We start from the raw sequence: 24,130 nt of genomic DNA on the forward strand, positions 1-24,130 counted from the left end.
CAGCCCCGCGGGGAAGGGAGGGAAGGAAGGGAGGGAGACGGACGGACGAGTCGGTCGGGCGGCCGCAGCAGAAGCGGAGAGCTGAGGCGGCTCTAGAGGAGGTCGCGCTGCCCCGCGGCTGCCTCGATTTGGCTGGGAGAAGGTTGGCCGCCGCCGCCGCCGCTTCCCGAAGGTGAGCGAGGGAGAGAAGAACGGAGGGACGCAGCCCGGTGACCCCCCCCGCCGCCTTTGCCCTTCGCGACCCTCGCCGCTCCTGAGAGGGGGGGGTCCGTGGCGCCTCCCGCTCTTCTCCTTTTCCCCCTTTGGCTATGTGGGGGGGGGTTTCTCCTGAGGGAGACCCTTCTCTCCTTACCTCCCTCAGGACCGGCTGCTTTCCTGTCTCGCCTCCCCGCTGCGGGTTTGGGGACGGGGTGGGGTTTCCCCTCCTCTTGCCACCGTCCCCACAACAACCCCGCGAGGTGGGCCGGAGCCGAGGAGATCGACTACTTAGCCCCAACGGGGGGTCTTTCTTAGGAGCTTCCGCGGCGGACAACTCCGCCGTCCTTGCGCGGCAGTCCCCGCGCAGGGGAACCCTCCATGGGCAGGAGTAGTATACCTCACCCGGCTTTTCCTTCCTGCTGGCGCTGCGTCCTGAAGGCTCAGGATGGAGAGGGGGCCCTGGCGTGACTCTGGGACTGATCTGCCCCCCCAAAACCTTAGGCTCTGCATTCCTCCTTTCTTCGGTTTTTCAAGTTAGCCCTTGGAAAGGCATAGTAAGCTAACCCAGGAAATAATAACTTTTCAACCCCAGGATTTATTCCTCCCATTAAAAGCTGAAGGGGGGAGGGGGAGAGCTGCCCTTTTGCTGATTGTGGGTCACCACCAACCCCTCTCCAATGTTACCAGGAGGTTGGTGAGCCCTTCTGCGGCCCCATAGTTGGGAAATCTCTCCTCCTACTCTTAGCGGTTCTTGTTAAATTTGTAGCTTATGAGGATCATTAAGTGTTGTAAGTGTTGTACCTTGATGAAGGTATCTTTTATGTACACTGAGAGCATAGGCACCAAAGACAAATTCCTTGTGTGTCCAATCACACTTGGCCAATCAAGAATTCCTATTCTATTCTATTCTATTCTATTCTATTCTATTCTATTCTATTCTATTCTATTCTATTCTATTCTATTAATCTCTCTCTTCCCCCCCCACTTGCTCTTTCAGTATTTGGGGTGAGTTGGAGTGGGGTTGCTCCACTTTCTCATTCTTTTTTTAATGTCTGTTTCCTCTTATTCTGCTTGGCGTTTACTTTCCTGTGCTCTACACTCCTAAAGCGAAGCGTTGCTGGAATCTAGCTACACCAGTAGTCCTTATTTTAGTAACCACTATCGTGGTGGGTTACACAAGGTTCTTAAGTGAAGCGATCATTAAGTGAGACTGCCCTGGGTTTCTGATCCTTTGCTTTGGCTTTCCTTTGCAGAGCTGCGAAGGTGGAAAATGTGAGGATTGGTTCCAAGGTTCCTTTTTCCCCCCATATGAAAGATATCCATATCTGTGAAAAGTTGTTAAATGAGAACTACATTAATTCCTGTGTTCTTCTTTATTGTATTTGCTGTCTCCAGTTTATGTCCTTGTGCTTTCAGACATAGCTAGTCTTTTTAGGGGGTGAGGAGGCTGTTTATCATTTAAGGAGATTTTCCTTTATTTTTGTTGCTTCCTCTGCCACATGGATACAAGTTTATTGCCAATTTGTTTTTTATAGCTTCCTTCTTTTTACAATAATTGTTGGATTTAATTCTTCACTTTTTACCCCATCTATTGATTGGCCTGATTTAATTAAAACAGGAAACTGATTTCACACAACGTGAATGAGCAATATGAAGCCCCTGCTTTCTGGAGGGAAACGTTCACATTATCCACTAACCTTACTTAACATAAAGTAGGTTTTTTGTTTTTCTTTCCTGCCATGTGGGAAGAGTGAGACTTATCCGCTGTGTAGTGGGCATCTGACAGAATAACACTTTAGCATTCTCTTTCGAAGCAGCCTTGGTGAAGGAGGAAACAATGTGCTAGGGAAAATAAGCAGTCATTCTGTTAGGAAAAAATTAAGTGCTTGCCCTGCCTTAGTCAGGATGTATAATTTCCTTATTCATGAGTGTGGAGGACTGACAGCACAAGCAAGTACGTCATAAAGATGGTGATTTTTAAAATACTTTAATCCTCCATTTTTTAGGCTTGAGAAAGTAAATACTTACCTTTAATCTCAAACTGTGTACAGTCATGTGTCCCTCAGGCTAAGGCTTTGATAAACTTCTGTTTATTAGCATAGAAATTAGCTTTTTCATTGTTCAGTTTCATCACTTGACAAATCTGGTTTCTCAGATTCATGAATATTGGATAATTCTATTGGATTACAGTAGTAGTCACAACCTTGTGCACAATCATTTTACAGGGTCAGAGTTTGCCACAGAATCAAGGATGCTCAGAGTCAATGTTCAACCAACAAATAGAGATATACCCTCAGCCATATAGAAGAATGTGCTAGGAAATTGATTCGGCTGCATGTGCCTTTCTAATTTGGAATTCTTCAGGTTGAGCTCAATTCTATTTTTCTGAGATGTTTTTATTCAACTTCCCATTTAACTTTGAACTCTGGAATCTCTTGTTGGTCTATCATCCAAATGCTACCAGGCCAACCAATGCTTAAGTTTTGGACAATAAGCAACCTTAGCTAGATACTGCTACCTAGGGGTTGAAACCTATAAACTCTACTTTGACAAGATTTGTTTTGCTAAAACATAAGTTTCTTCTGTTGCTTTGAACAACTTTTCCTAGCATAGCAGATTGATTCTGGCAGATTTGTTATCAGCTTCTTGTTTCTTCTGTTGCATAATATTGAAAAACACAATCTATGAGGAAGACAAGGATATATAACATGGTTTTCTTTGGAATCCATGATGATCGGTAGTAGTCCTGCATTAATGGTATATACCAGTATATGTTTGCTTGAAAAGGATACTAGGGGAAAAGTAGGGTTTTTATATGAAAAATATATGGTGCATAGTTCATAGTTTTACACCTGACTTTGATTGATAATTCTAGTAGGAAAAAAATGTTAACTTGATTTTTCCATTGAGGTACCTGCTCAACACAAACCACCTATAAATTTATAAAATCCCAATCTTCTGATCAAATATATTAGTCATTTTATTCAGTTATTAAAATAGACCAGTCATGAATGAATTTAAATTCCGTTAAGCTTTCTGGTTCTCTTGCAGTTGTTGGTATATGTTAATCTCTTTGCAAATGCAAAAACTGAAACAGGGGCTATTGGAGCTGGCTTATGTCATCTCAGTTCAGTAATTCCTCAAAGCAAGAATCCAGCATTCTGGGTTGAAACTGAATATTCCTTTTCATCTACCAATTCACTGTGTTTTGTTTGCATTATAGATTTCCTGGTAAATCAACATTTTATTTTTGTTAAAGATCTTTGTGCTAGAAAAGTCACTTTGTGATGTTGAAATACAGCTCTTTAATCAAGGCCTTAATATGGTTACCAAATTAATTCGGTTCTCTATGTTCTTCTCTTTTTAAATGTCCTTCCCACTCAGAGAAAATGTAATGCACTTTTAGGGAGTTAGAATATAGAAATTTGCACTAAAACAACTGGGCTTCTCAGTGATCTCTGCGTAAAGAGAAATAGCTTAATTTGCAGTAATTATTTTGACTATAGAATCTTTCTCCTGTGGCTACTGAACACTCTGAAAACATTAATGCTGCGGTATTATAAGTTGAAATATTTTGGAATTGTGAGTCATCAAATTCGCAATGTGATCATTTGCTGCAAGTTAATTTTCATTCTTTCTTCAGAAATATAGAATGCCCTTGTGTTCTCTGAAGATTTTTAACTTCATTTTTAACATTGCTGTATATTTCTTTGTATAATTTTTTTTCTCCTTCCACCCATCTGCTTTGCTAATTTTGGCATATAGGCAACACCCAAGGTCATCATTTGGCAATTCCTCCAGATCCTCTGCTGTCAGTAGAAGCACAGGTGGCCTTTGTGTCCAGGAGCCTTCATCCTCAGACTGACCTGGTTTATCAGGTATCAGTCATGCTCCAGGCCCTGAAAACCTGCAAATCAGATTATGCTGTGTTTTCCTCCAATGAAACTGCTAGAGGCTGTGCCAGAATCTGAAACATGGGTAGCACCGTCTGGTTAGTTTGCTAAAAGGAACAGCCTGTTGGAAACGTATTATGTCTGTTCTGAGCAAGCAGCACCTTAAATTTGACCCAAACCAAATGGAGAGGTTGCTGTGATGTTTTAAAACTCAACATGTTTGATTTCTGCCATCTCTGGAGTGAGGGCCCCGCCCCACATTCAAAGAACCTCCATCCTATTAGTGTTTCAGGGGCCCTTTGATGGAGGTGTTTGAAGACCCTTTTTTTTTCTTTGCTCCTATCCAGTTTCATCATTTCTGCCATTTTTTTTGGTCTCGTTTTTAAATATATTTAACAATTCGTAAATTGCACAAAGTCACTGGGAGTTGGGCCACACATAAATTTAATAAATGATTGTTGCTTATGATTGCATAATGATTAAATATTGGGAATTAGCAAAGATGCCTATAATAAACTGTATTTATTAAAAGCCCCTCAAATGTGACACTTGAGACATTGTGCAGAAATGAACTGTCTCAATACAGAGACCTTGATTGCTGAATGCCTTCCTTGCTCAGTTACAATTAGCGTCTCACTAAGTCTGATGTGAATGTCTTGTTTAACAAGCAGGACCTTTCTTGAACTTACACATTTTCATCTTTTGCTTGCTTCTAAAGTTTTGTTATCCTACCTAGGTGTTCCATCTGTAGCCATTCTAACTTTTATTGTGAGCTTTTTACTTTGCTCTTAAATCGTTATGTGATGTTATTGGTTTCAATGTAACATTTCTACTTTGAGGCTATTTTCAAATATGTCTTTAAAGCAGGCCTGTCAAACTGGCGGCCCACCAGCCAGATGCATCACACACAGGCCACGCCCACCCTGGCCCCCACGAAGGCAAAAAAACATCACGATACGTCACGTGATGCGATCGAGTTTTACACCCGTTCTTTAAAGTAATATAACTAAACTTCTATTGTTATCCAGTTGTGACTTTCCTTGAAGGGCATGTGAAAAGCATAGTAGGCCAAGTCTAATATTAATATTCTGGAACTAAAAATGAACATGTTGTAATCTTTCTTCCCGAACACAAATCAAATCCCATCATTATAGAGATCATGCTTTCCAATGGGCAGGCAGAGGGAAGGAGAGAAACCCTTTGCCAGGCCTGTTCTCCTTTCAGTCTGGTACATGTAGTAGACAGACACTTAAGTAAATTGTGTCTACTCTGTTGGGCCAGCCAACCCTTGCCTTTAAATGGTCTTCAAGCTCATTGTGTACCACAGTGCTTGTGATTAATTTTTATGCACAATGTCTCAGATATGAGGGGCTGCAACTGACTAATTTCTGATAATTAAATGTGCATTATTGAACATCTGAGTGGTAAATAGAAAATATGGTATTTTTAGAGAAATGGATTATGTGGAAAATCAAGTTGGCTGTTTCTGAAAGCTATTTAACTGGTATCCATTATGCACCTTTTATTAAGCTTGAAACATTCAGATTGCAAAGGAATTTAATGTTTAAATATCAGATACTGGGTCCTGCTAAAGAAGTATTCTGTAGCTTGTTATATTCGGTGATCTATGAATTTTCAGACCATAATTCTGTTTGCTTTTGTCTCATAGTAAAGAATGGCAAGGTGCTTGCCAACTTGCCTATCATGATGTAGTACATATTTCTGATGCTACAACATCAACACAGGCCTCCATCTAACCTTGGAATGTCTTAAGGTTTCTGGATTCCAGCAGATTGCAGGTCAGGTTTAAGGCAGGAGAAAGGCTGACTCCATATAGAAAGCCAACATGTTAGAGCAATGTTTCTAAACATTGGCAACTTTAAGAAATGTGGACTTCATATTCTAGGCTGGCTGGGGAATTGTGGGACTTGAGGTCTACACATCTTAAAGTTGCTAAGGTTGAGAAAACTGTATCAGAGCCTGTTTGCTTCTGAATTCAGGGCCTACTAGGTGTCATTTGCAAATCCCGTCTGGATTTATTATAATTTTTTAGACGCAGTTTTTCAAGATAATCTCCAAAAGCATCATGCAAAGAATATAAACGAATAAGAAGCAATGCTTGAAAAAGAAAAGAAAGAAGCAAGAAGCTTCTAGATCCTTTCCAGAGGCTAGCTGTTAGTAATGATCTTGTAGGTATGGAAAAGAAAGGAGACGTCTTCCTTTATCCAGTATTCTTGTAAACGAGCATGTGTCATTTCCTGGAAAATTCAGTTGCTCATCCCTAATATTATTTTGGAGACAAAACAAAGATAAATTCTAAATAAATTGTTTGGATTTAATTGACTGAGTCATGTGATATTGGGGAGGATCTTTGTCAGATTCCTGCCAGCAAAGCAAAAAGTTAGGGGGAAAAAGGATTCCTGTTATTTTTTTCCCCTCTGTGTCATACGTGCTGTCTTAATTGTCATTTCTTCCTGAGTTGGAAACTCGGAAGGGCTTTGTTTGGTGGATCAGAGATATTCTTTCGCCTGATCCACATTTACTCCTTGCCCCCCCCATCAGAAAGTGGCAGAGATTTCTGCCACCAGAGCGCAGGAGTTGCTCATGAGTTCTCCTCCTCCTCCTCCTCCTCCTCACCATGGAAAAGGGGGTGATCTACTGTTTCTTGGATGCCCTGAGATCAAATTGTACAATCTGTTCCTAGAATCTTCATGTGTTCCCTGGAAGGTTCAATTTACTTCTTCAGAACGTGCCGCTTCCAGAGGTGGTTTTGTCTTATTTCCGGAACTGATTTTCTGAGAACAGGAAATGTGTTTAAGCCTTTGGATGCAGCCCAGTGCATTTAGGCCTGTCTCACAATAAAAGACTGAGTACTGCATCAAGCTTATTATTCATATCTGAATAACCAGTGACTCCTTCCTACACTAGGAGTCAATGAATTGTGAAATGAGCCAGGGTTACTGCTCTAAGGTCAGATCTTATTTCTGCACATAATGACTAAACCATTAAAAACAGCCAAAATAAGAAATGATAGAAAAATGCCTTCCTTACTGTTTTTGTTCTCTCTCCTCCCCCCACCCACCCCCCCTTACTCCTCTCTCTTGGCTCATTTGAAAGACTCTTCCCTACAAGCGCAGAACACAGAGGCAGGAAGAAGCTTTGAATGGACAGTGATTAATGATACAATGAAGGCCTGGAGTGATAGTCAGTCAGACCTTTATAGCAGTGACCTAGAGGAAGAGGAAGAAATGATTTTTGGAGAAAACGAAGAAGACTTGGAAGAGATGATGGATTTAAGTGATCTTCCTACCTCACTCTTTGCTTGCAGTGTTCATGAAGCAGTATTTGAAGCTCAAGAGCAAAAGGTAAAAGGGTTTTAAGAACAACGGTGCTGTTGGCAAATGTAGTTCCAGTTTATTAAAATTAATGTAAAATTTATTGAAAATCAAATATGGGGCTTTATTCAAACAATATATGCTTATTTTACCATAGGGCAGGGGTCAGCAACCTGCGGCTCTGGAGCCACATGTGGCTCTTTCACCCCTCTGCTGCGGCTCCCTGTCACTCAAAATATGCATCACAATCGCCAATGTGCGACACCCACTGGCATACGATTTATTGAGCTTTTCAACCCCTGGTAGGCCAACCATGGATAAATCCAAAAAAGAAAAGCTTCAGAAGAAAACAGAACTTTTCATTCTACATATGCTAGTTTTGTGGCCGCTCAAGAAATAGTCAGGCATGGGAAGGGTTTTGTGGCTCCCGGTGTTTTCTTTTCTGTGGGAAATGGGTCCAAATGGCTCTTTGAGTGTTTAAGGTTGCAGTCCCCTGCCATAGGGTAAAAGATTAATACTAGTTATTTTATTCTACAGATGGGTGAATTATATAATAAGATAGCATATAAAAAAACCAAAAACATTGATTTCTGCTCCTAACCACAGTCTAGAAGATTGCTTTGGGATCGAGTATTGAGTTGTAACTCTACTTAGAAGTAGATTACTGCATGCATCCTCAGATATATTTTAAACAACTGTTGTAAACCTTCAGTTCATTGTGGAGTATCTGCTTTGTAAGCAAAAATCCAGGTTCAGTTCTTGATATTTTAGAGATACCTAATAAAAAACTATTCCTTTTTGAAATCACTGCCACCTAGTGCAGAATGTATAAGCTCCATGTAATCAGTTGTCTGTATGTAAACAAAAATGGTTCATTTTACAAAGATTCACAAATGTTGTCTAGCCATTGTGTGGTTTGATGCTGGCATGGTAAAATGGGTGAAATTTAGGGATGGGCACAGGCAACTTTTTCTGGATCAGACATTGCAACTTGCTCTCTTCTCAGCTGATGGACCACTGGAGGCTTATGATAACATCACCCAGAAAGGGAAGGATTGAAGATTTTTGGCCTTTTTCAATTTCGTTTTATTTTAATGAAAGCAGGAGGCTAGTCATTCCCATTTCTTCTTCTTTTAAACATTTTTGCATTCCCACAAAAGTTATAAGTGAACCAATCAGGTATACAATTGATCATAATGAAGAGAACCATGACTTAGCATGATGAGAGCCTAAATAACTAATTAGTTATTTTCAGTTCCAAGCAAATTGGGAAGCTCCTAATTGTGATTTTTTAGAAAAATTAGGGCACTCAGTAGACATTTCCCTAGTAGTTTGATTTATTCAATTGAAACGCCACCTATTCCACCTGGTGTCATACAATAAAGCAACAACATAAAAACAAAATACAATAATTATAAGAGAATAAAACAACAACCCACAAAAACCAATGGCAGAACTGGTAATACAACCCAATCCAGCAGGGGCTTCAACCTCATCATCCAAGGTCTTGGAGAATTGCCAGGTCTTTAAGATTTTCTGGAAATGCCAGTAGGCTGGTAGCCAGACAGATATCAAGTGAGATTTCATTCTAGACAAGAAGGGCACACTTCTTAGGTCCCTATCCATGACACTATTGTAAATTGAAGGAACGTGGAACATGCTAAATTTGTGAGATTGAACTGGTTGGGCTCAGCATGGAGTAAGTGGTCCCTCCAATAGGTCATAACCAGCACCTTGAATTGCATGCAGAAGTTGAGATGTGACGTGACGAGGTGTTAGCCTTGTGACGTAGTCCATACAGGAAAGATGCCCAGATGAAGTAAATATACTTTATTGTTATATCAACAGAATCTTGCAAATTTGAAAGTACATTTCTCCCTTGTCACCTTTGCAGCCCAAGAAACTAGGGTGGGTCCCTTCTGAGACATTTGCCAGTCTGCCATTACTTTTGCCAGCTTAGCTGCTTTATATTAGAGCGCTCCCCAGGCTGTGGCTCTTCCTGATGTCTCCCAAGGTCATTCCAACATATCATCATACTAGTGACTGTCTGGAGGGCTTCCCAGTCCAGCGGAAGGGCACAACTGGTACACTAGAGGAAGTTGTGCAAGTACCTTCCTGGGCACACCTGCCACCTGCTCTCAGATTACAAAACCATCCTCTTCCCCTTCTTGGGGTCTCAATTGGTGAAAACCTGGTTGGGTACAATTTTTGGAGGTGGTCTCCCCCCCACTCCCCAGGCCAAACCAGGCATCTGTTAAACAAGCCAGGTCAGCTTCCTCATCTATAGTAAATCATGAATGAAGGCAGCTTTGTTACATCCCAACCTGGCATTCAGGATCGGCAGCTGGAGGCCAGGGCCACTGAGGATACAATAGGACAGTGGATGGAAGCCAAGGGCTGGACAGTCAACTGCTTTCAAGCTGTGGCCCCATGTCCCCACCCCTACTTCCCTGCCATGCTTCTTCTGTCATCGCTCTTGTGATGATCCTGTCTGCCCTTTCCCTTCTCCCATCTTCAGGCACATTTGCACAATCTTTCCTCCACCTACAACACACACAAACCTGACCCAGCGCCCCACAGCTATTTTCTTTTGTAGAGGATGGATACTGTAAGCTGGCCTCTCTTGCAGGAACTTCTTGTACGTCTTAGAATCCAGATAGATTAACTTCAACACATCATGATTCAGATATTGGATAAAAAAAGCTACCTTGAGGCCGTGCTTAGTATCAAAACTTTTCATTTGGAATTCAGTTCTTCAAAGAAACATATTCTTTATTAACAAATAGCCCTCTTTCATAGAACCAAGGCATATCATAACTCTCAAAATTTAAGAAATTTAAATATTGAGAGGCAGGGTTTTTTTTCTATTTCCATATACCTTTCTCTAAACTATTTAAGTTTTTTGTTGAAACTGAGAGACTGAAACGCCAAATGGAACGCTGCTATTACTTTTCATTGTCCTGACAGTCATAAAGCACGGTTAATCATGCGTAGGCAGGCATGTTTCCATGACAGCTCTAGTTGAGGCTGAATTTGTTTCTGAAGAAACTGGGGCTTAATTGTCTATAATACTTTGGTGACAAAACATGTTTTTTCTTCCTTGTTTCAAGCGCAGTGTGAAATACGGTTTTAAAGGAGCTCTGCGTGCTCATTTATATTCATGAAAGAAATTTAGAAAGCGGAATAAACTCTTCCAACAACTTATTTAAAGACTTTTAAAAATACGATTCATTGCAATATAGATTGCTTTAAATGCTGTTGCTTAGGATAGGGGTTAACTGAATGGGGGAATAGTCATATTCAATAGTCGGAAAGTTGGATTGGATCCAGAAAGAACAGGTTGAATCCTCACTAGACATTGGAGTTCACTAGATCAATGTTTCTTAAATTTTTAAGTTTTAATTATTCATATGCCACCCATAGTCGCTGTGGATAATGAGATGGGTGGCATATAAATTTAATAAATGGCTAAAATATTGTATTATTTTTCAACCTAGCCTGGCAAATCATTTAGCTTTCACAGATCCTAGGACTATACTTTAAATCATGGTGGGGAATCATGGCTCTTTTATGACTTGTAGACTTCCAGCTCCCAGAATTCCTGAGCCAGCCTGCTGGGCCAGAGATTGTTGTTACATTGTTGGATCGTGCTATAACGTCACTAAATAATTATGGCCATTTGGGGCTTGTTTTACATCAGAAAGATAGACAGGCAGATAAATACTATACTATGGAGCTGATCGATCTATGAATGTAGTTCAACTTCTGTGCATGTTTACCTAGAAGTGGGTTCATTGAATAAAATGCAGCTTACTTCTTAGACATTTATAGAAGAGCTAGACAATGGTATGGGAACTGAACCTGGCCCTTTTAGGTACTACATTAAACACAGTATTGGAAACAGAATAGCATAGTTCTATTAAATCTATCTTCCTCTGGAAAGGAATGGACTATGCCAGCTTGATACAAAGGCATCAGACTAGAAACTGGGAGGCCGGGAGACCTAGTCCTGCTTTAGGCACAAAACCAGCTGGGTGACTTTGGGCCAGTCACTTTCCCTTAGCCTAGGAAGGAGACAATGGAAAACCACCCCTGAAAATTGAAACGTACAGAGACTTGTCCAGGCATTCTTCAAGAATCGGACATGATTGAACAGAAGGAGGGAGGGGAATGGAAACTAGATCCAGAGCGAAAGAATAAAAGAAGTGACTTGACATGGGGTAGGTTTTACCCAGAGGCAGCAGAAGGGACATTATTAAGGAAGGACTATGGTGTGAAGACATGCTATGTGTTTTCAGAGCACCTGTTTCCATCCAGAGGCCGACCAGTGGGATGGGGTGTGGTTTCTAGAATTACTGGCCAGCCGGCAGTCCCAACCCAGGTAAAGGAGGCTGCTTTAACACCTGAGATACAAGAGCCTGGGCATGGAGTGGCATAGAGGTCCAAGTGCTTTTGATAGAGCAGCCTGTTTCCTTGCACTGGGTTAGGATCCAGAGACAGCACCCTCTGTTCCTGACATGGGTTAAAAATGTGGAATTGGGATAGGATAGGATAGGATAGGATAGGATAGGATAGGATAGGATAGGATAGGATAGGATAGAATTCTTTATTGGCCAAGTGTGATTGGACACACAAGGAATTTGTCTTGGTGCATATGCTCTCAGTGTACATAAAAAGATAAGATACCTTCATCAAGGTATAACACTTACAACACTTAATGATAGTCATAGGCTACAAATAAGCAATCAGGAAACAATATCAGTATAAATCGTAAGGATACAAGCAACAAAGTTACAGTCATAAGTGGAAGGAGATGGGTGATGGGAACGATGAGAAGATTAATAGTAGTGCAGATTTAGTAAATAGTTTGAGGAGATGAATTTTAAAAGCTTGTGTAATAACCCACTCAGAGCCTCTAAGACTGAGCAGAATAAAAATCCAAATACATGGAAGTGTGTGTGTGTGTAGTATATAATGTACGTATGTATATTTGTTAAATGTATGTACATTTTTTAAGTGAATTTTATCCCATTTTATGACCTTTCTTGCCACTGTTGTTAAGTGAACCATTGCAGTTGTTAAATGAGTTACACGGTTAAATGAATCTGGTTTCCCCCATTGACTGCTTATAAGAAGGCCTCAAAAGTTGATCACATGACCCTGGGGCACTGGAACCGTCATAAATATGACTCAGTCGCCAAGCATCTGAGTTTTGATCAGGTGACGCTGGGGATACTGCAATGGCCATGTGAAAAACAGCACTTTTTTCTGTGCCATTGTAACTTTGAGTGGTTGTTAACTGAACTGTTATAAGTCGAGGACTACCTGTATTTTGCCTTTATTTTGTTCATTTCAGGCCAGTGTACATAATGTTCCCACCTCCTGTTTTCCCCACAATAACCCTGTGAGGTGGTTTGGGTTCAGAGAGATGGGCTGGGCCAAAGTCCCCCAGACCCATTGAAGTTGGACCAGGCAATAATCACTGTCTGGTGGGGTGGGGGGTGGGAAGGGAAGGGAGCCAGCTCCTAAAAGTATTTTTTCATCATCAGATGAAGTGAAATCCAGCATTTCCTTCTGTAACAAAATATCCCCATCTAATGCATTTTATGATAATTGCCATATATCTGTTCGATGTTATGAAATACCTTTGAGAGATGCCATGTTTCTCTTGAACACATACAGTATTGCACTTCTCAAATACTGGCCATCGATGGTAGCATTGGATGTTTCCTTATGTGGTATGTTGTCGCCTGCTTGTTGCACATATTCGTCTTTTTGCTTTTTGTACATAGTCAGTGACAGAAATAGAATTTGATCTGATTTGATCTTCCACCATCTGAAACCAGCCTTGCTTACATCCTATCAAATTATCCTGGGATCAGTGGCCTCTGATCTTTCTACATTTGAGGAAAAGATACATAAAAGAACCTCTTGTCTGACTGGTGCTTTCTGCTAACTGGGTTTTTAAAAATGAAATAGCCACGTTTAAGGTTTCTACCTTACTCTAATATTATTTATACATACCTGGAACAATGCCCCTCCTCCCCCTCCCATCATAAGAATACTTATTTTGATTTGTATCCTGTGTAGCACATTTCTCTTTCGACCCTCATACAATTATTATTTTTTTCCCTTGTTCATTGCATGGAGCAGAGGCAGCAACCAACCCTGGGAATGTTTCGTTGCAAAAATAACCTGTGCTCTGATTATGCTGATCTGGTTCCCTGCGATCCTTTCCATCTCCTCTCAGTGACAGCCTGGCCTGATCATTGTCCCCATAATCCTGATTTATTCACTTAGCTACCTCTGCAGGATACTCCCTCCGGTGTTCCAAAAAAACAGGGTGACTTAATGAAATGGTCCACAAGGTCATCTTGAGCGAGCCTACCTAGAGATGATGCAGTGCTACAGAACTTCTTTTAATTCCTAGGCCCCCCCTCCCCTGACCTTGACAGTAGGGTGGGAGGGGTGGAAGTCCTCTTGCACTAGGGCCAAAAGGGAAGAGGGTGAATGGAGAAAGAAGGTGGCATTTTATTTTTGGCTGCACATCGCCCTGGGCATCCATAAATGAGAATTTCTTTGCCTCAGTGATTCTGCCAAGGACACATGTAATAGGTGGCTGTTTAGTTTGATGACCTCCAAAATAGACGAGGGGGACAGCGGGAGAAAGCCTGAGCGTTAGTCCAGCGCTCTGGGAAAAAGACTGATAACATGTGGCCCTAAATCAGATACGTGTATACTTTTTTTAAAGCAGTTGGCTTAACAGCTTTCGGATGGAAGAGGGGAATTATGTAATAGCTGATGTAATAACATTCCAGGCTGTGGCTGGGAAATCATGAAGTGTAACAGGCTGGCTTGTCTTTGTTCTGTCCATGGAGCAGGGTCTGCGTGAGTGAAGCAGATCTTGGCTTTCCAAGGCTTCTTTTCTGCAGAGGTGGGATAGTCCAGTATTTCTGTTTGGTAATGGGTTATATTGTACCGACCGTAAAATGAGTTATAGGAGTTGATCGACTATAAAGATTACAGATTTTATGTGTTTTCTCACGGCATCATTTCTGTAATCAAAATCGGATCCTCTTTCTCGTGAAGCTTTGTGGGCAGAGAGATTTCCAGAGATCTCCTAGGACCTGCATTTGTGATGTTGGTTAAACATTTTGTTCAGTCACTAATCATGCTCCAATAGTCACCTACAAGGGCATCATCAATACAGCCATTTCCATCTCGCAGCACTAATGGAAGAATGATTATGCTCCTTTATCCCCCCCCTTTTTTTTCTAGAAACTTCATATTTAGCCCTATGTGTGAAAAACTAAACCTCTAGTAAAAATGAGTCAGGCAGATGTGCTTAATGCTGGTGATTCATGGAGTGGAAACGTTAAGAATTTAGACCAGTGTTTCTCATCCTCAGCAACTTCAAGATGTGTGGACTTCAACTCCCAGCATTCCAGTTTTGCTGACTGGGGAATTCTAAATGCAGATTATGCTGCATGGTTAACAAGGCAGACTAGTTTATTTATTTATTTAGCATATGATATATCATACACAGACTAGCAATATATATTAACATTTCACCTAGATTAGACAAAACACAATAAAATTATAAGTGTTAAAAAGATCTATGTTCAAATACCAGTATCTAGGCCAGCTAACCGCTGAAGTACAACATTGTTTATATTTTTAAAAAATCAGATACTGGGCTGGTATATGCCCTCAGCTTATAGCCAGCCACGATGTGATCTTCAGTTTGACGTAAGACTGTGTGGTCACCCTGAGGGATGGATATTATGCCCCATTTATGCAGTGTGTCCTGGCAGATGACATGTGAGGTGTGAATCTTATTCAGGATTGTCCATTACTGCCAGCCAGACTACTCTGTACTTTCCTAGCTCTCAAAATTACATGGTAATGAAAACCAACCCCAATACGTGGCAGACATCATCTATTGCAATGTCCTTCCTGTTAAAGACTACTTCAGCTTCAATCGCAATAATACAAGAGCAAACAATAGATTCAAACTTAATGTTAACCGCTTCAATCCTGATTGCAGAAAATATGATTTTTGTAACAGAGTTGATCTGGGGCAGGCTGACAGCTTGGAACACACTGCCTGACTCTGTGGTCTCTTCTCAAACTCCCAAAAGCTTTAACCAAAAACTGTCTACCATTGACCTCACCCCATTCCTAAGAGGACCATGAGGGGCGTGCATAAGAACATAAAAGTGCCTACCGTTCCTGTCCTAATGTTTCCTTTCATTATATCAAATCAATACAATTATTACATACTTTTGCTCATATATATGCTTATATGATATTTTGCTGATTTGTGTTGATGTTTGTGTATACTGTTGTGACAAAAAAAAAAAAGACTTGGCTTATGCAGAGGTCAGGAAATTGACTTGGTAGATCTCACCAGTCTGGGTTCAGGTGATTTCTGCCACTGTTCAGCAAAGCTTGTACATTGCATATAGGAAACATTAGGCAGAGAATTAACAAGATTTTGGGGATTGCCTGTAATTTTATATGTATGAAAATGACCGCAAATGCCATTATTTTAGGGATGCCTCCAGTAAAATAAAAAGTGGCAGCTATGCAAATATTGACCATATTTGATGGTAGCAGGTAGCAGTACTAAACTGTGCTTGACTTTTCAAGGGGAGAAAAAGCTAAGCAGGATCTAACCAGGTTAGTACCTGAATGGGAAACTAGGATATCCCAGACTATAGGGTAGATATAGGGTATTTTTAGCTATGTATGTACTAGGATTCAGAATTAGATCACAAGAGCTGATTTCTCTTCCGCCCCCGCCCTCCCAATTTTTAAAAAAGTTCTACCTTTTTTAATGTATAATTCAGGGCAGCAAACCAGTGGTGGGTTCCTACCGGTTCGCCCCGGATTGGGTGAACCGGTAGCGGCGGCGGTGGGACGCTCCACCCACCCACCCGGACTCTTCTGTGCATGCGCAGAAGCTTCTGCACATGCGCAGAAGCGGTGCGCACGCCCATGAGCAAAACAGTAGCAACGGGTTTTGAAACCCACCCCTGCAGCAAACATACTCCTTCCTGTTTCTGTTTTCCCCGCCGCAACAACCCTGTGAGGTGGGAAACCCAGCTGGTTTTCATGCCCAAGATGAGACTAGAACTGTCTTCTGGTTTCTAGGCCAGCATCTTAGCCACTACACCAAAGTGACTCTGATTCATTCATTTGCTGAAAGTTAAGGGAAGCACATAGCGGTCTCTTTTCCCTTCTCCCAGTTTATTCTCATAGCAACCCTGTAAGATGGTGTGGGCTGAGAGAGGAAGCCAGTGCTAAGGTCACTGAAGAATTTATTGTTTCAGAAAACGGGAAAGAAAGAAAATAATTGTTAATCCCTCATTTTTGGAAATAAAAAAAAAACACCATCCATCCGTATGGATAAAAAAACCTTCCATTTGTAAGTAAGATGTACAGCTATATTAGACATGGAAAACATACCTTTGTTAATTCTTCAGTCAATCTTCCTTGGCTTAAGGAAGGCGTTGCCTTCATGTACATACAGTACTATGTTTATTTTTCTCACGGTCAATATGATCTTGCCTATAGGGCTACAGAAATGCTTAGCTTAGCAGGTCAACCTTGGAAATACAGCACAATTCTGATTGCCCTGAGTACCCAGAGATCAGCCTAAAATGCATGCAGCGTGGCTGTTTGGGGGGAAAAAACAACATTAATACTCATTATCTGGATGAAGCAGCATATGGTACTGTATTTGGAAGATAATAGGATGAAGGCCATTCCTTTTTTTCTGACTTGGAGAAATAATAAACGCCGAAGAATTCTCACTGAATTCTGCTTACCTTGTGATTCTCATCTGCCTGTAAAGGATCATCGATTCTAAATTTGGAATACTGGAAGAGAGAAACAGTGATAATGAGAAGCACTTTTTATACCAAGGCAGTCCCTTGAAAGGTTTCACAAATCTTGATAAGGCAAAATTGCAACCATAGGCAAGTTATGCGAACTTCGCTGTTATATGCTGAGATTCATGTTTAATGCAGAAGTCCTCAGATTTTCTTGGTCCGTCCTGCCCTTAGCGCAGGGGTCTGCAAACTTGGCTCTTTTAAGACTTGTGGACTTCAACTCCCAGAGATCCTAGCTGAGCTGGCTGAGGAACTCTGGGAGTTGAAGTCCACAAGTCTTAAAAGAGCCAAGTTAGCAGACCCCTGCCTTAGTGTGTCAATAATTTTTTTCACGACGCTCCTGGAAGTTTGTGCAGCATCCGTTAGAAGTCTGCTACTGTGTTATTTTCCATTGCTCCTGTGAGTTAACTGAGGTAGCCTGAGGCACCTTGGCATGTGGTTTGAAAACCATGGGCTTCGTGTAATATCCAACCTATTAATATGTACAGGTATGAAAATTAAATGAGCTTAATGCCTTGTACAAACCAGTCATCTGTGAGAGCAGCCAACTACTTGCCTTGAAGCAAACATGAAGGGCATTTTTCATGTTACAGATTCAGCCTGCTCCAAGTAACTCTTAGTTTTGCAAATCTGAAACTTGGGTTCATTGCCCGTTGAACTAATATCACTGGATTACATTTAAAAAATTCAAAACGATGCTACAGAGCACTGCACACCAGAACAACTAGATACAAGAACAGTTTTTCCCCGAACGCCATCACTCTGCTAAACAAATAATTCCCTTAACACTGTCAAACTATTTACTAAATCTGCACTATTATTAATCTTCTCATCGTTCCCGTCACCCATCTCCTTCCACTTATGACTGTAACTTTGTTGCTTATATCCTTACAATTTATACTGTAATTGATTGTTTCCTGATTGCTTAATTGTAGCCTATGACTATCATTAAGTGTTGTATCATTAAGTGTTAAATTTGTACCCTATGACTATCATTAAGTGTTGTAAGTGTTGTACCTTGATGAAGGTATCTTTTCTTTTATGTACACTGAGAGCATATGCACCAAAGGCAAATTCCTTGTGTCCAATAACACTTGGCCAATAAAAAATTCCTGTTCTGTTCTGTTCTATTCTATTCTATTCTATTCTATTCTATTCTATTCTATTCTATTCTATTCTATTCTATTCTAAAATCCATAATATCTTGACTCCAATGTTTTGTTTCATGGGATTCCTATGATTGTGACAACCCTGTAAAGCAGGGGTGTTCAAACTCAATTTCATTGAGGGCCGCATCAGGGTTGTGTTTGACCTGGGCGGGCGGTGGCCAGGGGGCGTGGCCACCTCAATATAATTCATTGAGGCTCCATTTTTGGCCGTGATGGCTTCCTGCAGCTCTCTGCTGGTGAAAACGGAGCCCTCCTGAGCTCCGTTTTCACTGGCAGAGGCACGACAAGCTGGTCCGTCGCTATTTGCAGGGCGAGCCCGTGGGCTAGATCGAAGCACCGTGCAGGCCGGATCCAGCCCGCGGGCCTTGAGTTTGACACTCTTGCTGTAAAGCATTCTCAGATAAAATTTCTCTGTATGCACAATTCATCTGCAACCATGTTAAATCCATAGTAAATTAAAAAGCTTTCAAAGTGTGAATTGCTGTAACAGTTAGTTGTTTAATGAAAATCTGACTGATGCTAATATATTTGAAAATCATGCAGATTATAGTGGGTGCATCATTGGTAGGCCTGAAGGGTCAGGTCGAGACTGATCATCCTGGAGAAGGTCTTTCTGTGTGGTTGCTAGGAGTCAATTTCGATGATGACATTATTCAATTACTGTATATATTTTACTCTAGAAGCAATAATAATGATAACAGCAACAACTAGATGGCAGTATGAAACGTAGCATTATATGCTCTTTCAAAATGCAGGTTATTTAAATACAAGAAAACCTGTAATTACATGAGCTTGTGTTTTTCTGTAAATATTGCAATAAAAGGTATCCAGAAGAAGAAAAAAAGAAAAACCAACTAAGCAACATTCTAGTTAAGTTTCTTTATTGAAGTAAGCTTTGAAGTACCTTCGTTATGTGTTTTTTTCCTCCCTATCCTTAGGAAAGATTTGAAGCACTTTTCACAGTCTACGATGCTCATGTTACATTCCAGTTATTTAAAAGCTTCCGAAGAGTAAGGATAAACTTTAGCAATCCAGAAGCAGCAGCCAGAGCACGGATAGAACTCCACGAGACAGATTTCAATGGGAAAAAACTGAAGCTATATTTTGCCCAGGTATATGAGTTTCTTATTTGAATCCCCCACTTTCTATTAAAAATAGAAATAGTTCCCAGGGCTCTCCTTGCCTCTGCTCCATATCGTCTACTAGTACAACAGTTTTTATGTTAGTTAGTATAATTATCTTGCCTTTTGAAATCCTTACTGGCAAATCCTGCCTACCTTACGATGCTTCTGAGGCAAAAGAAGCTGCTTTCCTAGGGCACCTGTAGTCCTTTCACCACAAAAACAGGCTTGGAGAAGTTAAACGCATCCTTCACGAATAACTCATCAGGACAGCTGACAAATAAAATGGTTAGAGAAAATTCTGTCTACTGGGAAGTCATCCGCATGTGGACCATTACGTTTCTTGCAGATGTGCTGTGATGTGCTATATCTTAATGGTCAGAAAATCAGGATTATCTCAGCTTGATACTACAGGCACACACACAAAGCACACACAGTGTTCTGGGCTTGGCAAAGAACACTGCATTAAAAAAAGATTATTTTTTACAGCACATTATTTCTGTGCCCTCAATGAGAATATATCTGCTGAACAAAACACTGCATTGGCGACAAGAAGGGCATCCAACCAATAAACACCCAACTCCATTCAGTTGCCCAGACTCCACCCCGCAAGGAATTATGGGATCATTAAAAGATGATGATGATGATTTCTGTGCCCTGCATCAGTTATGCAGAATGTGTCTCTTCTTTATTTCCACTGTGGTAGTCCTACAAATAGGCAAGAAACTCTGCAATGTGTGGAACCCTACACGGAATTTTCCCACCTTCTTCTTTTTGATTCCTTCTCATCTGCTCAGAATCCAGCAATGTTCGCTGTAAACTGTAGATCTATCTACATGGCTATATAGGCTATTAAAAATACTGGAAGGTCACAAAAAATTCTACTTCATCCATGGCTGGAGATAAAATCTTAGCTTAGCCACTGATTCAGCAGGGAGTCTTCAGCAGCTTGCGCAGCTATAAAATAAAGGTGTGACCTTTCTTGCTAGAATACTGAATAAGTGGATACTTAATGGATGGGTACTTAAATAGACCCTTAATTTGGCTCAAGCAATATGTTATTTACTAACTACCCTGGTAACTGTTTAACTCAAATAGCTAGAAGAAAATTAACTATGCACTTGGAATCCAGTGTCTTGTCCAATCGGTGAAATGCAACTCCAAATAATCTTGATAGCTTTCCCAATTTTGTGTCCTCTAGATGTCATATATTATACAACAACTCCAAGCATTTTTAATGGAAATATCAAAGCAGGACTAGAGAGACTTTGTAAAAAAATAATAATTAATCTGATATATTATGTGCCTTATTGCTCTGAAAACATTTGTTCTTTCAGGTTCAGGTGCCCAGTGAAGTCGGAGAAAAAGCTTACCTTTTGCCCCCCCAACCTGTCAAACAGTTCCTGATCTCTCCTCCTGCATCCCCACCCGTCGGATGGAAGCAGAGTGAAGATGCTACTCCTATGATAAACTATGACTTGCTTTGCGCTGTTTCAAAATTGGGGCCTGGTAGGAATGTTTTATTTTCTCCCATGTTCTGTATTGATGCATCTATCTCTGTACAAGGCCTAGTACTGAGGAATTCACTCCTGTCAAAGATGATGATGACACATTTTAGAAGGGAAATGGGCATGCTTGTAGAAGATTCAGGCTATTAATGAATATAAACTTCAATGGATGTTTAATAACCGTTAAAGGTCTTGAAATGTCCTTTAAGTCAGGGGTCTCTAACCTTGGCAACTTTAAGACTTGTGGACTTCAACTCCCAGATTTCCTGAGCCAGCAAAGCTTTTTGCTGGCTGAGGAACTCTGGGAGTTGAAGTCCACAAGTCTTAAAGTTGCCAAGGTTGGAGACCCCTGCTTTAAGTCATAATAAAAGAAACCAATTAATCTTCATTTCATGTTTGTGAGCTCCATGAATTGGCCAATCTGTAACATAATTTGTTGGTCTAGGTAGGACCTTGGCCTCTTCCAGCTTGAGAACTCTTTAAGTTAAAAGCAGTTTTTCATGATAAACCATAGCAAATAGTCCAGCAAATGTCAAATATTGGTTAACATTGATACATAATGTTATTAGAGAGTGTTTCAAAATATTATATTGGAGGCTTTGTGCTCAATTATATGACAACTATTCTGTGAGACCCTATAAAATTCATTATCTGTATATCTACATTATCCTTCCCCAACCTGGTGCCCTTGAATTGTACTGGGTTTGAGTTCCCATAGCACAGGCATGGGGCATTGATGTCTAACATCTCTGGAGGGCCCCAGAAATTATCAATCTGTATACAATAAGTATGATCATTCAAGAGCTTGAGATGATGTGCCCACCCAAGTTTTGACTATGGCACCACTCTTGGTCCCAGGCAGAGAACACAAGACAGAGTGGCTATAGTTACCTGTGAGATTCTGGTGGCTTGAAGAGATGCTGTTCCACCACAGAGTACTGAATTTCAGACCCTACTTGTGAAATGGGACATAAGAGTTCAAAGTGGACTGTTGCCCCTGTAGTAGCCTCCTTACTGCTTAACAGACCTTTGCTACTCAAGTGCCCTGACTGGACTGGCAGCAGACTTCTCTGGGTTTATGGTTCTGGAGGACTCTGCCTTCCTTGGACATAGAATTAGATAGAGGCAGTTTGGGAATTTATGGTCACTATGGGCCAGTGTACAGCAAGCTGGCTGGAGAATTCTGGGACTTGAAGTCCATACATCTTAAAGTCGTCAGGGTTGAGGAACGCTGGTATAAAGGGTTGCTTACCATGCCTGTCATACTTTTTAGGGGAAAAGTACGAGCTTCATGCTGGGACCGAATCCACTCCGAGCGTCGTGGTCCATGTGTGTGAAAGTGAAACTGAAGAAGAAGATGAAGTGAAAAACCCCAAGCAGAAGATAGTGCAAACTCGGCGCCCGGACCCACCACCCGCCTTAATAAGCGAAACAAAAACTCTTGAATGTATGCTAGAAGTAGGAGGTGGGATGCACTACTGATGCGAAATATTTAATCATGGCAGTGGATGATTACTCCCATTTGCATTGCTGCATCCTGCATAGCAGCAACGGACTCCTCTTGCTGTCATCTCACATCAAGAAGACATTTTGAAGAGCACTTTAATTTTTAAGGTCAACTTCCAAGATGTAGCAAATCCACTAGGCTGCCAATCCTAGGAGAGTGCCATTTCTGGTAATCAGTGTTACCATCCTCTTGGTGTTTGTAAGGCCGAAGGAACTTGGCTGCTGCCATTTATATGGGCTACCACATGGTTTTGTATGTGAGTCTCTCATGCATATTTTTTGTGTGCTGATGTATACCATGAATCTGATTCACTTGATGTTCTAAGTAATCTAGTGACAAATTATACATGTAATGTACAATGTACATTGTTATCAGTAGGAGAATCTCAAAACTGTTTTTGAGGTGATAGAATCAAATATTCAAGCAGGTTTGTTTTTGTGGTTTCTGGGTTTGGTTTGGTTTTTTTTCCTTAGAGATGCCATAGTTGTGTGTGTTGAATGTCAAGGTATTCTTGTGAATTGGTGTAAGACAAAACAAAAACAAATCGGGAGTTGTAATAGTTCTTTTCTGCCCACTGCAATTAGGAAATTTTTAAAAAATTGAAATGCCTATAAGGATACAGTGGAGAATGGATTCATTACCTTTGGAGCACATCTTCTAATCTATAGTTTTCCAGCTATTATGGTTATGTCCTACATGAGATATTTCCAAAGCAAGGAGTGTCTTCTCCTTGTTCTTGATTGCCTGTTTTAAGAATTTTCTGGTTGGCCAAGCAAGTAGCCCTCTCAATCTTTACTTTCCCGTCACTGTAACTGTTTTCCATTTGTGTATGTATTTCTCATTTCTAGGATCAGGTCACACATGCTGTGCCAAAATGTTTGGCCATGGTTTGTTCTACAAGCCATTGTAACCTGGTTTATTGATGAAGCTAAGCCAAAAAAAACCCAGCTGCATTATGTCTTATGCAATATGTGAATCAGCCTGCTGTCTTATAGAGAATGCAAGTCAACATTTCCCAGTGAGCTTCTGGTTGAATTGCTTGTTTATTGCCTGATTTTCTTTTTCTCCCTGGCATCAAATCATGTAGTTTAATTATTTCCGAGGAAGAAAGGAAGAGGTATATCAAGATAACTTGCATTCTGCTGTACAGGAGGAAGGTGATCTGTTCAGGTACAGAAACTTGAGAAATAAGGTTAAACCAGTAGTGCAAATTGTTCTTTATGCCTGCCTTTCTCTTCCCAATGTCTTTCTGCAAAATACCACCTTTATTCGATTATTTCTGTAATACTACGTGTCTGAAAGTAAATACTTTTTATGGCTGAAATAAATGGAAAAACCGATAGAGGAAGTGTTGGGTTCTACTTTATCTCTATAATCATCAATTACTACAGATTCTTTGTGGTACAGATTGAATTCAGGGCAGTCAGTTTTTCATCATCTCTCTTTTTGTTGATGCACCCTAGAATTGGACATGGTTATCCTATTTTTTAGAACTGCTAGATT

At 40.8% G+C, this 24,130-nt stretch overlaps 1 protein-coding gene across 1 annotated transcript; it reads left to right on the forward strand.

The window, feature by feature from the left end:
- On the forward strand, positions 1-23,322 carry RCAN3 (RCAN family member 3). The gene is made up of 5 exons (XM_058195976.1): positions 1-172; positions 7,209-7,456; positions 19,430-19,603; positions 20,950-21,121; positions 22,394-23,322. Exons 2-5 carry the CDS (start codon positions 7,277-7,279, stop codon positions 22,600-22,602), a joined length of 735 nt encoding a protein of 244 aa, XP_058051959.1. The 5' UTR covers positions 1-172; positions 7,209-7,276; the 3' UTR covers positions 22,603-23,322.
- The last annotated feature ends 808 nt before the right edge of the window (positions 23,323-24,130 follow it).

Source organism: Ahaetulla prasina, chromosome 10 (genome assembly GCF_028640845.1).
Source record: "Ahaetulla prasina isolate Xishuangbanna chromosome 10, ASM2864084v1, whole genome shotgun sequence".
NCBI classification, from domain to species: domain Eukaryota; kingdom Metazoa; phylum Chordata; class Lepidosauria; order Squamata; family Colubridae; genus Ahaetulla; species Ahaetulla prasina.